The sequence below is a fragment of the Lepisosteus platostomus genome, chromosome 11, assembly GCF_059453375.1.
Source record: "Lepisosteus platostomus isolate fLepPlt1 chromosome 11, fLepPlt1.hap1, whole genome shotgun sequence".
Lineage (NCBI taxonomy): Eukaryota > Metazoa > Chordata > Actinopteri > Semionotiformes > Lepisosteidae > Lepisosteus > Lepisosteus platostomus.
This window is the reverse complement of record NC_142621.1, coordinates 42673151-42685200: the sequence shown is the minus strand read 5'-3', so window position 1 is coordinate 42685200 and position 12050 is coordinate 42673151. Positions and strand designations below refer to the sequence as shown.

At 46.5% G+C, this 12050-nt stretch overlaps 1 protein-coding gene across 1 annotated transcript; it reads right to left on the bottom strand.

Moving 5' to 3' along the window:
• Window positions 1-5767: 5767 nt before the first annotated feature.
• Window positions 5768-11620, bottom strand: lgals3bp.1 (galectin 3 binding protein, tandem duplicate 1). Its single transcript, XM_088599803.1, has 6 exons — window positions 11483-11620; window positions 10757-10859; window positions 10090-10281; window positions 9131-9262; window positions 7461-7743; window positions 5768-7155 (listed from the first exon to the last, which is right to left on the bottom strand). The coding sequence occupies exons 2-6, from the start codon at window positions 10824-10826 to the stop codon at window positions 6054-6056; spliced, it is 1779 nt and encodes a 592-aa protein (XP_088455929.1). The 5' UTR covers window positions 10827-10859; window positions 11483-11620; the 3' UTR covers window positions 5768-6053.
• Window positions 11621-12050: the final 430 nt, after the last annotated feature.

Genomic DNA, 12050 nt, shown 5'->3' with positions numbered 1-12050 from the left:
TGTTTGTTTTAGCCTTTCCATGGCAGTTGACTCCAAAACAAACATTTTCGCGAAACCATAAACACAAACTGATTTGAATCAAGTCTGGGAGCTGACTGAAAGTTCTTTCGGAAAGATTAAAGAAAACCCATGAGACAAGTGAGCATAAAGCAAAGCTATAAAATCTTATCAGGAATTTGAAATCATGGAAGTATCTTATAGATTAAAACAAACATGTCCTTTCAAAATATGAAAACTCCAAACACTAGACCAGGGCTCTCCGACCGGCAGGTGTTACAGTTCACCATTAAATCGCCCATTTCTAAATCTTTTAAGCAGGAGATTGGTTACATTAAGTAATTTAGCCCTGAAAGACTAGGTTTCTCTTAACTGTGAATGGATTACTTAGCTGAGCCATCAATAACCTACAGTCATTTCCAATGTTTAGAAATGGGTGACGTGTAAGACTACCTGGACTAGGGCTGTCCAGGACCAGGGCTGGACTCCCGTCAGAGATTTAGCTTCAGCGGTGTCCATGTACAGTGCATAGTGCAGCAAGCCCTCAAACGCCCCGGAACTGAAGCAGCTGTGTGAGGAAGAGTGGGCCAGAATGCGTCCAGGAGATGTTGAATTCAGGTACATTAGGAACAACAACATCCAAAAACTAAGTGTACTGAAAGGTTTATGGAGTGTTTTAGCCACAAGACAACTTCTCTTAACCCGCTTGGATGAGGGCTAACCTCCTGGCTAGAGGACGAGGAGGCTGTGCAGATAGAGGAGTGACCCACAGGTAGCTGCACAGGTGGAGATGAGATGGAAGTGAAATGAGATAAGATCACTTTATTGGCCTATACAATTTCTTGTATGAGGAATTTGTCTTTTTTCGCAGACCCAAACTTGCTCTCCATGAGACACACAGACAGGGAGAGAAGCTTGGGGTCAGAGCGCAGGGTCAGCCATTTTTATATGGCACCCCTGGAGCAGTTGGGGTTAAGGGCCTTGCTCAGGGGCCCAACAGAGTAGGATTCCTCTGCCGGCCGCGGGATACGAACAGGCAACCTTCCAGCCACAGGCGCAGATCCTGAGCCAAAGAGCCACTGCACCGTTCGCTAAATGATGTCTGTGAGGGAGAGAAGGGGATCATGTGCAGTATTTATAATGTTTTAGGTGAGGACATGACATCAGGAACGATAAAAAATTACTGGTCTGATTGAACTTGGCTGTTGTCATCCCTCCCAATCTTTCATTACAAGCTCCATTTATTGCTGCTGAAGGGGCACCACAAGTTATTGAATCAAGGCGTGCACTTAACTTCTTCACACAAAGATATTGAATGCTGGTTGAAGTTTTTCAATAAATAATGACAAAGTCGAATTTGTCTGTGCTATTTGTCAAATGAGGTTAGTTTCATCTGCTGCTATTAGGACTTGTTGAAGAGCAGGTGAAGGTCATATATTTCTAAACAAGTGTAACCATAAAATCCTAAGGGGTTGCATTAACTTTTTCACTGCACTGTAGCTTGACAAATAAAAAAACAATGCAATAAGGTGTGAGGCAGGTTTTGAAGGTCAAATCTACAAAAACCCTGCTTTTCAAATTCATTTAGTTTGAGTGACCTACATTTTAAGTTGCCTACATTTAAGGCCATTGGGTTTTTAACAGCCTTCAACTGTTATTGAAATAAACACACACACACACACACACACATTGAATGCTCTCTCAGGAAAATCTCACCAATCCTCCTCTTCGGGAAAAGCAAACACTGACATTCCTGGGCCAGGGAATGAGGGGAATGGAATGGTTCCGGAATGAAAAAAAACGGACCGCAACCGAGCTGAGGATGAAGGAACTATTCTAGGTGGGTCTCCGGAGGAGAACCACAGAGCACAGGCTGTGATTTATGTCACTGAGGTGGGGCTGCCAAGAACAGTTACTCTAGCTGTGGAGTTCTACTTAACCAGGAAACTACGCAGAAAATGTCTTATCTGTGCCCAGAAGGAATGCTTTTGCCATTTCCATGTTGTTGGAAAAAAAAAACATTAACATTAACTCAAACAGAGTGATACGCTGGCGGCCACTGATGCATGGGTTTTGTACACAGATGTAGCAAGACTGCAGAGAGCAATTTCTTTCTTTTTAACCCTGTGGGACACCGTCTGCCATGACGATGAGTCAGCAAAGCAGTACAGTACTTATGCTTTTGGTAACTGCAAATTAGTGTATGAGCTCCCTGAAATGGCAGATAGGAAATGCCTTTACGGTTACTCGATTTGTTAACGCTGAAGACGGGCCGAAACGAATAGAAATATGTGCCTTGCACCTTTGCACTGTTTGTCAAGCAATTACCCCCCATGATGAAGATAAAATACCCTTGGACCTGCCATTGAATCGAGTGTGGATCTACTCACACATAACATATGTGATTTGAAGTCTATAAAATCCAATTTCATTATTATAAGTGCAGTGGAGACTACATTATTCAACCAAGATAAATTTAGACCTGCTTTTTTATTGTGAGCAGGCACGTACATCACACTACGCCCATTGGAGAATATTGTCTTTGTATTGAGTATTAAGTTTTCCTGGTATAGATGGACTATCCTTTGCTGTGACAGAAGGGACTGTCACAAAGTCCATTCTCTATAGACTGGAAGAAGACTGCACATAACAAATCAACATAGTTGTATATAAATACAGCTGAACTAAGCATTGTATGAACCATAAAGTACTGAAGAGTTATGATATTTTGAAAACTTAAAATTATTACAGTAATAACTCTAGTCAATCTGCAAGCAGCGTGTACACATATTAGCAAAAAGTCCCTCATTCTGTTTAGAGTCAGGTCAGCATTATTGAGGCTGAACTTATTTCAGTGCCCTGGGTCACAGTGGGACTGTGTGCGTTCTTGCAATATCAGATGGCCTGCTATTTACATTCTTTAATCCCTGCACAACCAGATAGTAGTATTCTCACACTGCTGCACTCGGACAGAAACCCTGGTAACACTGGAGCTCAGTCTTTGATTTCTATCTGGTAATTCTTTCTCAGAGTTTTTGCTTGGGGCAGCTGGCTGGACAGTCACGACAGTCTTTCCACTCCTGGGACTTGAACAGGCTGGGGCAATAGCAGGGGGAGTAGTAAGGGGGGTGAATTTCCGGGGGTTACAAACGTAAATATTCAAGCCCGATGTGTGCTTTTGCAGGACAGACCAACCTTAGTCCTAGCAAACAGCACTTCCCAAACAGTCTCAGCCCTTGGTACATTTCTAACCTCCTATACTTTTCGAGGCACCTCGAGGCATTTTAAACTCATCAACACTAATACAGAAAGAAATCACATTTATTTCAAATTGAAGTATAAACAATCTAAATGAGGACTATTTGACTGCACATCTGGAAAGCACTGCTGAACAGTACTGGGATCTCGTAGTCTTCACATTGTCTGAGCTCGCAGTAAATTAATTTAGTTTTTGGGCTTAAATGGTCAAAGAAGGGTAATTTGAACATACTGTCCCTACAAAACGAGCAGTAATGCATTCCAAGTAATTGGCTGGCTATCCTCATTTCTTTAACATGCAATACATACAGCTCATTGAAGAAGGTGTTTGATGGTTGAGATTACCATTAATAAGAAGAACATAATTTACTTTATACCTTACTTACCATAAGGTGTTAAAAGTGTAATCAAAAGGAATACTCATATCCTTTCAGTCTCTTCCTCACACATTGGTCTTTGGGGGGGCTAAGCTTGTTTCAGCAGCCTGCCCAGCTCTGCCAAAGCATCTGTAACAGCGACAGAGCCAGATGCTCAAGCTCAGATGCTGAGAATTAGTGAGCACTCCCTGGTCTGCATGCCCACCACAGCTGTTCCACATTACCCTTTGGAAAAGGCCTGCAGGCTACAGAGTGACGCAGAATGCAAAGAGCTCCTCTGTTTCTGCAAAAACCTTAAAATGCCGCAATTTCCTCTTTTCTACATTAGAACAAATATGAAACACAGGTGCATAACTCTCAGGCAGCCCAATAATCACTTTATCATTAAACATCACCATGAACTGGGCTTCAGAAAATAAAAATGTCTGCCAAAGAAACAGGAGAATTACTACAGCTTCTAATTTCCTCTGCTGAAGAATTATCATTAATCACATTTAATTAATGATAAGTACGTTTTATCAATTACGTTTCGGAAATGAATGTGATTTAATTTTCTGAAGGTTTCCTGCAGATCTCAGCTTTGTTGCATTGCAGCATTTAATGGAGAGGTGCTGCAATCTCTAAAACACCGCAGATTCGAGCCAACTGAAAAGGTTTCTTCAGCCGGAGAATTAAAGGCGGTGCTATCACCTAAGGCAAACTGTAGAAAGAATAATTGGAAAGTACCATTTATTTGAAACTGTAAGTTCAGGTCCAATATCTATTTTTGAAAACCAGAAGTTTGGAAATAAAACAGGGAAATAGTGAGGAGTGGAAGCATCACGCCACAGTCTGAAGAATCTCTTTGTAAGTTTTGTCACTTCATGTATCAGAGCTTAACCTTTTTGTTAAATGTTTTCAGTTTCTTTAGATGCAGAGCTGCTCAGCAATCAAGTTTGCAACACCCTTACAAAGACTGTTTTCTTCACTCGCATACAGAATTAGAATTATGACCCTAGAAAGGACCATACAGTCATCCAACAATACATTTAAGGTCAAATGAATTATTGATGTTATGGAAGACATGTATACTGCCTTTCATAGCTGGTCCAGGATATCAAACGCATAATAAATATAAATGATCAGATCTGTAACGTCTCCAGAAAAGTTTGAAACAGAACCAAATTGTTTATACAGAAACTCACGAATTACCTGGCGTCTGATTGTTTTGTTTTTTTGTAATAGTGAATTATTCAGGAATTAACAAGATGCCTCATTTACCAATTCAGTTGAGATGAGTTACTGAAAGCCATACAGATTAAAAGTATCGGGACATGAATTAAGTCCACCTCTTCTGAAGGAGACTGGTTTTTAATAATTGAATAAAAAGGACGTCCATTTTAGATTTTCTATGCATAAAATGAATGAAAACAATGTATTCCAGCTCCCGGGAGGACTGTGCGATATCTGTGCCCTTCGCATGTGTTTCTTGGTACTCGGGCTGACATCGCCTGCTCCCGCTTGTCACGGTGGTCTGACTCGTCCACTGGGACGCACGACCCCCTGCCGGTGATGGTGATCTGTTCTGAAAGAGCCGTGGCCCCGCTGTCACGGAAGCACAGATCCAGTGTCTGAAGAGCCGCACAAGGCCGGGAAGCGGGCGCAGGTCTCCCGAGGGCTTCGGCAGCTCTTGACTCGACTCCATCCCTTTGCGCAGGACCGAGTTTGTCAACCCGCTCACAGAAACCCGTCTTAAACCTCTCTTGCTCCGTGTTCACCCACAAATCTGCATTCATTATCCTACTGTACGATAAGCACTCGCCAGCATGCGTAGTTCCTGTTAAGTTTTACTTTTTTTGTTTCTTTTACGCATTGCAGCTTTTAAGCTCCCTTCTTGCCTATTTCACACTGCCCTCTGGTGTTTAAATCGATGTTGCATGCCAAGGCATTTCAGCTTTTTCACCCGTCGCTCTTGGAAGCGGAATACTCCCGGCTGCAGTATTATGTTACTGTCACTTCACTGAGCGCAGCGTCAGAACAATCATTTTAAAGGTTCTGCTTCACTGGATGTTAATCTAACCCATCTGAGCGCACAGACGACCTCATCACAGCACAGCCCCGCGTCTGCGACGACAAAACAGACTGCACGAGAAGTGTTCATGTTTCCATTTATTTGTAAGACTGCAAAACGGCCCTTCCATGGCCCGTGGCTAGCTGTTATTCGTCACAACAGAATGAAACCCTAAACTTCACTGGATTACAAGCGGGTTCAGAATTTAAAACGAAACGCACAGGAAAAAGCCACACACACACAAAAAAAAAAATGAAAGCGAGCCCTGCTGGGGGAAGCTGACAAAATGACCTCAGTGCCCGCTTCAAGGGAAGGCCAGGTGACGTGGAGAGGGTATCGACGGGCTCCTTAAGCACCTGCGGGGCTCGCCCTCAGTTATGCAGGCTGTACCGCGGACGGACAATAAAGCGAAACGACTCGTAATCGGACAGGCAGGGGTAGGTCAGCCCGTCAGTGCCGTTGGAAGGGAGGACGGCCAGGTTGTTCTTGAATTCTTGGACGTGGGCGATGTAGCCACCGCTGCACACCCACAGGACCTGGTTCTCGTACAGGACGCTGTAGTTCCCATACCTCTGGCCTGTGTTGCCCGAGAGGCTGACGGCGGGGGCGGAGTCGCACCTGTAGCCGCTGTTTTGGCAGCCCTGCACGGAGGTGTAGACGCCCACGCTCCACGAGATGGGGCTGGACTTCAGAAAGGCGCTGGTGTGAGCTGGGGTTTGGAAGGACTGGGACCACCTGCCACTGGACCCCATGTCGTATCCTGAGCCGTAGTGCCTATAGGAACCGTATTTTCTGTGGTAGGAGTTGTATCTGTACGCGTCTTGGGCGGTAGACATGTTGTAGGTGAAGCTCCAGGGGTCAGCGGTGTAGATCCTGGGTATGTAGTCTTCCCTCATTTGCTCCTGGTGCTGCATGAGCTTGGGGAATGAGACCGAGTGGAACTGGAATCCTTGGACCATCCCGCTCTGGTAGACCTGGCTGTGACTCTTGAAAACGCTGGAGGTGAACTGGAGATCGAAGAGCTTCTCGGGGGGGATCATGGGGAACCGTATCTGCTGCAGGAGGGCTGACTCGCTCTCCAGGCTGGGGGCGCCATCACCCGCGTGGTTGGCCTTGACCCAGCTCTCCACCGCCTCCAGCAGGAAGGCCTCGTCCGGCACCACCAGATCGGAGCGAGACAACAAGGCTTGCACGGTCTCCCTGCCCAGCTTCGTCCACGTGGGAGAGCCAATCAGGGCCTTGCAGTTCCAGGCCAGGTACTGGAGGCAGGTCTCCTGTAACATGGGGTCCCTAGAGCGGATGGCGTATTCATACAAGGACAGCTGGTTCTTAAAGGTGGAGTCCTCGGGCAGGAGCCAGGAGAAGAGCTGCCCAGCATATTGCTGCAAGGTGCTCACCTGGTAGTCGGAGGCCAGCTTGTGAAGGCACTGGGCTGACGAGAGGGTGACATCTATCCTGCGTGTGTACAGGTACCTGGAGTGGAGCACGAGAGTGAGGCAATCCGTTAAATCGTCAATCAGGTAAGCAGAACAAGGCAAATTACAAAGCCAAACTACAAGGCTACAGGTTTTGCGTCAGTGATTAGCCCTTCACTGTGACTGATGTAAAACAAGGCTCAAAAGGCAAAGGGCCTGCTTTAACTGAGTTTTAACTTAAAAAGCACAAAGAAACGTGACCTTATTTCTACCAGAGATTAAGTAGCAGATACTCGTCAAAGAGAAGGGGGTGTGTGAGGACGCAGTGCGTGCAGTTCACGAGCACTGCGGCTGTGACGTCACCTGATGAAGTCAGCGACGAAGGGCTGGCAGTCCTGAGTGACTTCCATGGTGATCTGACTGGAGTTCGGGGTGAGATTAAGGAAGGAGGCCTCCGCGTTGAGGGACAGCACCACCTTGTGCACGCAGAGGGTTTGTGATGTGCCCTCCTTCTCCTCCTCTCTGGAGCTCTTCACGGTGATGTAGAAGTCACAGCCCCGCTTGCTGTCGAACAGCTCCCCCAGGGCCTTCGGCAAGTCTGAGCTGCTGTCCAGAGAATACACGCTGGTGTTGTCCAGCGCCACATCTGGAAGAAAGGCATAACTGTTAGGCTTCCAAAACTGCCAAAGCACTGATACTTCTTAAGGAGTTAATTAAACCAATTCAGCTTCTTGCATTATTTCTTGAAAGCCTTCTTACTGTTCTGATGATCCTTTTTAAAATCAAAATAAACACTTGATCTGAAAAATCGGAGAATATTGCTTCACTATCGGCAGTTTTACAGGTTTATTCCATGCTGAAAAGGAAAGAAAAAAGACGCAACATTTTGGCTGTGAAGCCTTCTTCAGGTGTTGATGAATGACATACTTGCCCTGGGAACCTGATCCCAGAATATCTCTTCTAGTATTTTGGATCAGAACATCTTTACATCCAACTCTGACACTTATACTGAATGTCGGTTCCTGTTTTGTCCTTTCAAAGCGTCTGACAGGGGGCTGGCTTTCAATGTTACAGCTGCAAGAAAAGATAACTGCCCTTTCCTGGCATCTCCTTCCTGGATATTTCTCACTCACATGAAAGCTGACGTCTACTACAATCCACAGTGCAGAGAAACTACGGGGGCTGGAGTGCACCAGGGGGGTGCGCAGTCACCAGCAGCTATATCACCCTACAGCTCACCACTGGCAGCCCCCTGAAGCTCAGCAGGTGTGAGCCTGGCTGTCAAGGAACAGTTCTTTCCGGGCCCTATGCGGACGACACGATCCGGAAGGTGAAGAAACAATAGGGAAAAATATCATGCAGGAGTCGGTCAGGAGACGGGGGGGCGTGTCCGAGGTGAGCAGGTGTCCAGGGGAAGTGAGTCCGGGGCAAACAATCCAAGCATAAATCCAAAAGGGAAATCCAAAACGGGAGGCAAAGTCCAAGACCAGGGGATCCATCCAAAGTAATTTAAAAACCAGAACCGGGTCGGGACCGGCGGGACAGGGAATCAGGAACAGGAAACTAAAACCATAACGGAGCCAGACGCAGCAGGACCCCGGGCTCTCACGAAACGGGATTCAATGAGAAGCCCCGGGCAAACGCCTGCGTCTGGCTTTAAAGGTGGAACTAAAGAGGGGCTGGAATAAGAAACAGGTGTGGGGAATGGGACAGAACAAGGAAGGGCTGGAGCGCCCTTAAGAGGAGGAGTAACGATCGTGACACTGGCCAATTCCTGGATGGGAGACCTCCTGGGAAAGCTCAGGCTGCTGCTGGAAGAGGTGTTAGAGGGACCAGCAGGGGGCGCTAACCCTGTGGTCTGTGTGGGTCCTGATGTCCCTCTATAATGATGGGGACACTATACTGTAAAAAGGTGCAAATGGTAGGGGTGTTACCTTGACATCCTGGCCAAAATTCCATTTGAGTGGAGTGTCCCAGTAAAACAGTTTATACGTATGAGGCATTATTTACTAAGCGGGGTGCTGAATACTTACTCTTTTGGCAGCGGACCCCGGCGTCTTCAGAGTGTTGGCAGTCGGTGATGCCCCAGCCCTTGAACTTGCACAGGGCCAGCGAGCTCTCTGTCCCCCGACAGCTCACATCGTCCAGCCAGATCCTGCCAGAGCCTGGGGACGGGCAGAGAGGCAGAGAGAGAGGGAGAGAACAGGGGGGAATCGGACAAGGACCAGACAGCGCAGCAGAAAGAGTGTTCGTCTGAAACTCAGGCTTAACGAATTACAGTTTCCACCGCGGACTTCCTCCTATTAAAATGAAGTCTGGTTTCTGTTCCTGGAACACAGTGTATATTGTCTACAACACGGTGTATACTGTATAATACATATAGCGAGTTTAAGAAAGATAAAATGATCTATTTGGCTTGTGAGCTTGAATGGCTAGACCTCAGGTCATCACTATTGTAAGCCTTTTATATAGAAATAGCAAACCTCTTTCTGTTAAAGGTCATCCTTTAAGAAAAGGAATTCAATTGTGGTGTGGAGCATTAAAAATCTGTGTCTCGGGCAATTGTGATTATGTGAGGCTGCTTCTGATAAAGGCATGAACAAAACAGAAGAATAAATAAGGGAGCAAAAACCTGTTAAGTTGAAAATGGCATTTCCCTCTGACAGAGACCACGGCCTCACACATTATAGATTGTATTTCTCTGCCGTGGTACCGTAAGCAACATTTGCTGCCGCGGGTTCAGATAGATGATCATGTGGGCGCCTCCTGTGACTGGATCATTTCGATTGACAGAAGCCGCCTGGCGCTAGGGAAGACTCCAAATACTGGCTAAAACCGTTGGGAAAACCGTATTTTGGGTAAAAGGAGCTTGTGCGCCACTGTTCGAGATACCCCCGGAGCCAAGCCGGCCGGCAGGCGACCTGTGAGCGCCCGGACCCACTCCGTGTCTTCAGCTTCCCCTCCCCTCCTCTAGCCCAGCCAGGTGACTCACCTGCCCCGAACGTGGCCCCCGTGACGGCGGAGGTGGCGTTGGCGAATCCCAGCGAGCGACACACGACCGTGGCGTCGGCTATATCCCAGCTGTCGTCACAGACCGTCCCCCAGCTGCCAGTGTAATACACCTCCACTCGGCCCTCAGAGGAGGACGCGCCCCCCACCAGCCTCACGTCCCCGTTGCTCGCTGCTGCAGGGGGGAGAGCCGGAGGCCGCCGTGAGCTCCCGAGAGACCGCAATGCAGAGAAGCTTCCAGTTGTCTTTCTCAAAGTCCCCTTTATTTCTACACCTTTTACTAGAATGTCTCGAAAAGACTTGATTCCGAATATGCTTTTTGGAAAACAACGCTCTTTATAAAGATTCGTCGTCATATTGAGCATACACTACACAAAAATCCCATTGACTGTAATTAACTATTCACCATGGAGAACAGTTTCTACGTACAACAGCCTCACTTTTAACCTTGATCTGTCATCTTGTGGACAAGTTGATACTTCAGCATTCGCCAGTTTCGCTTGTGTTCAGACATTTATGAGACGTGCCCTGGTATGTTCCTTCTACTCACAAGTTTAACTTGAAATAAGTGGACTAATTGAAAACCCAGACAAACAGTGCCACCTACTGGTGAGACCGTAAACTGAGTTTTCGTGAGCCTTCCTTCTCACCTGCGTCCGGTCTCGCCTGCAGCAGCAGGAGCAGCGCCGCCAAAGCGGCAGCGAAACTGCACACTCGCATCTTCACAGCACGACTGGAAGGAAACGAACTTGTCTGGAACGACAACAGAAACAAAACAGAGAGGAGGAAGTGAAATGCGATTTCTGCTGTCAAAAGGACTTCTCACTTCCCTGGACTCGAATAGCACAAACCACAAGCATGTACAGTACAGAAGAGGTTTCCGTACCGGCAAGTACTGTGCAGTATACTGTATGTGCTGTAGTGCATAGACGCTAGTCTGTTTTTCCACTTTGTTTCGCATTGTCCATTCCTGGTACTGGAGGTCTGGTGTATCTACAGGCTATCCGGGTCCCTTCAAAGCCCCAGCACCCGAAGAGCTGAGACAAGCTAGTGAATTGGTCCAGTTAAGCCAGTAAGCAGCTGGTTTAGCTCAGTAGGATCTGAGTTGGAAGGAAACACACCTCACACGAGTGGTCTACTCAGTCCTAACACGACTTACATTCTTCCTACTGTTGTAAGGTTCTAAGAACTAACATCTCAAGAATTAACACACAAAAAAGTTTTTTTAGAGAACAACAACAAAAATACAAAACATACAACAAAACCACGACTACGTTCTACACAAGTTATATTAATGTATCATGCATCATTTCTAATGAAAAAGACCCGACCCAGGCTGCCGGTATGCGTCTTCAAAGCAGACAAATGGCACTTACCAATTCTGCTGTTGCCTACCTAGGCTGCCAAGAACAGACTGTAAAGAAACACCCCAGTGCAGACTAAAGCAGGTCCCTTCAGACAGTACAATGCAATTCAAATGGAAAACCGTACACGAGTCCCAGTTCAAGCAGAGACGCGAGTAAGGGGAAGTGTGACTGTGATAAATAAATAAGGAGAAATAGAAGACATAGGAGCTGGTTTACATGAGGTAAAACGGATTTTCAAACACTACAAAAATACAAAACACGAATCAACTTTTCACAATCCCTGTGCAGTCTTCGCAAACTGGAACATTGAAAACGTTCCTTAACATTTCATAATTAAAAGGAAAACAGCATGCCATCTATGAACACAGGTCATAAGTATCCAGTTTTTAAAAGTGAAAATCTCCTCCGCGATTTATTTTTATAATAACAAGAACGAGCGGCACAGCGGTCAGATTTATCGCCTCGCAGCGCTGGGGTCCTGGGTTCAATTCCGGAGACCCGGGGTGCTGTCTGCATGGAGCTTGTATGTTTTTCGCTGGAATTGCTCTATCAAAAGACAAGCTGGTAGGTTGTCTTC

Bases quoted from the DNA above. Each gene is read 5' to 3' on its own strand.
- lgals3bp.1 (XM_088599803.1), bottom strand. From the start codon at position 10,826: ATGCGAGTGTGCAGTTTCGCTGCCGCTTTGGCGGCGCTGCTCCTGCTG. The intron at 9,263-10,089 runs GTGAGTCACCTG...GCCCGTCCCCAG, and splicing joins GGGGGCCACGTTCGGGGCAG to GCTCTGGCAGGATCTGGCTG. The intron at 7,744-9,130 runs GTAAGTATTCAG...CCTTTCTTCCAG, and splicing joins CGGGGTCCGCTGCCAAAAGA to ATGTGGCGCTGGACAACACC.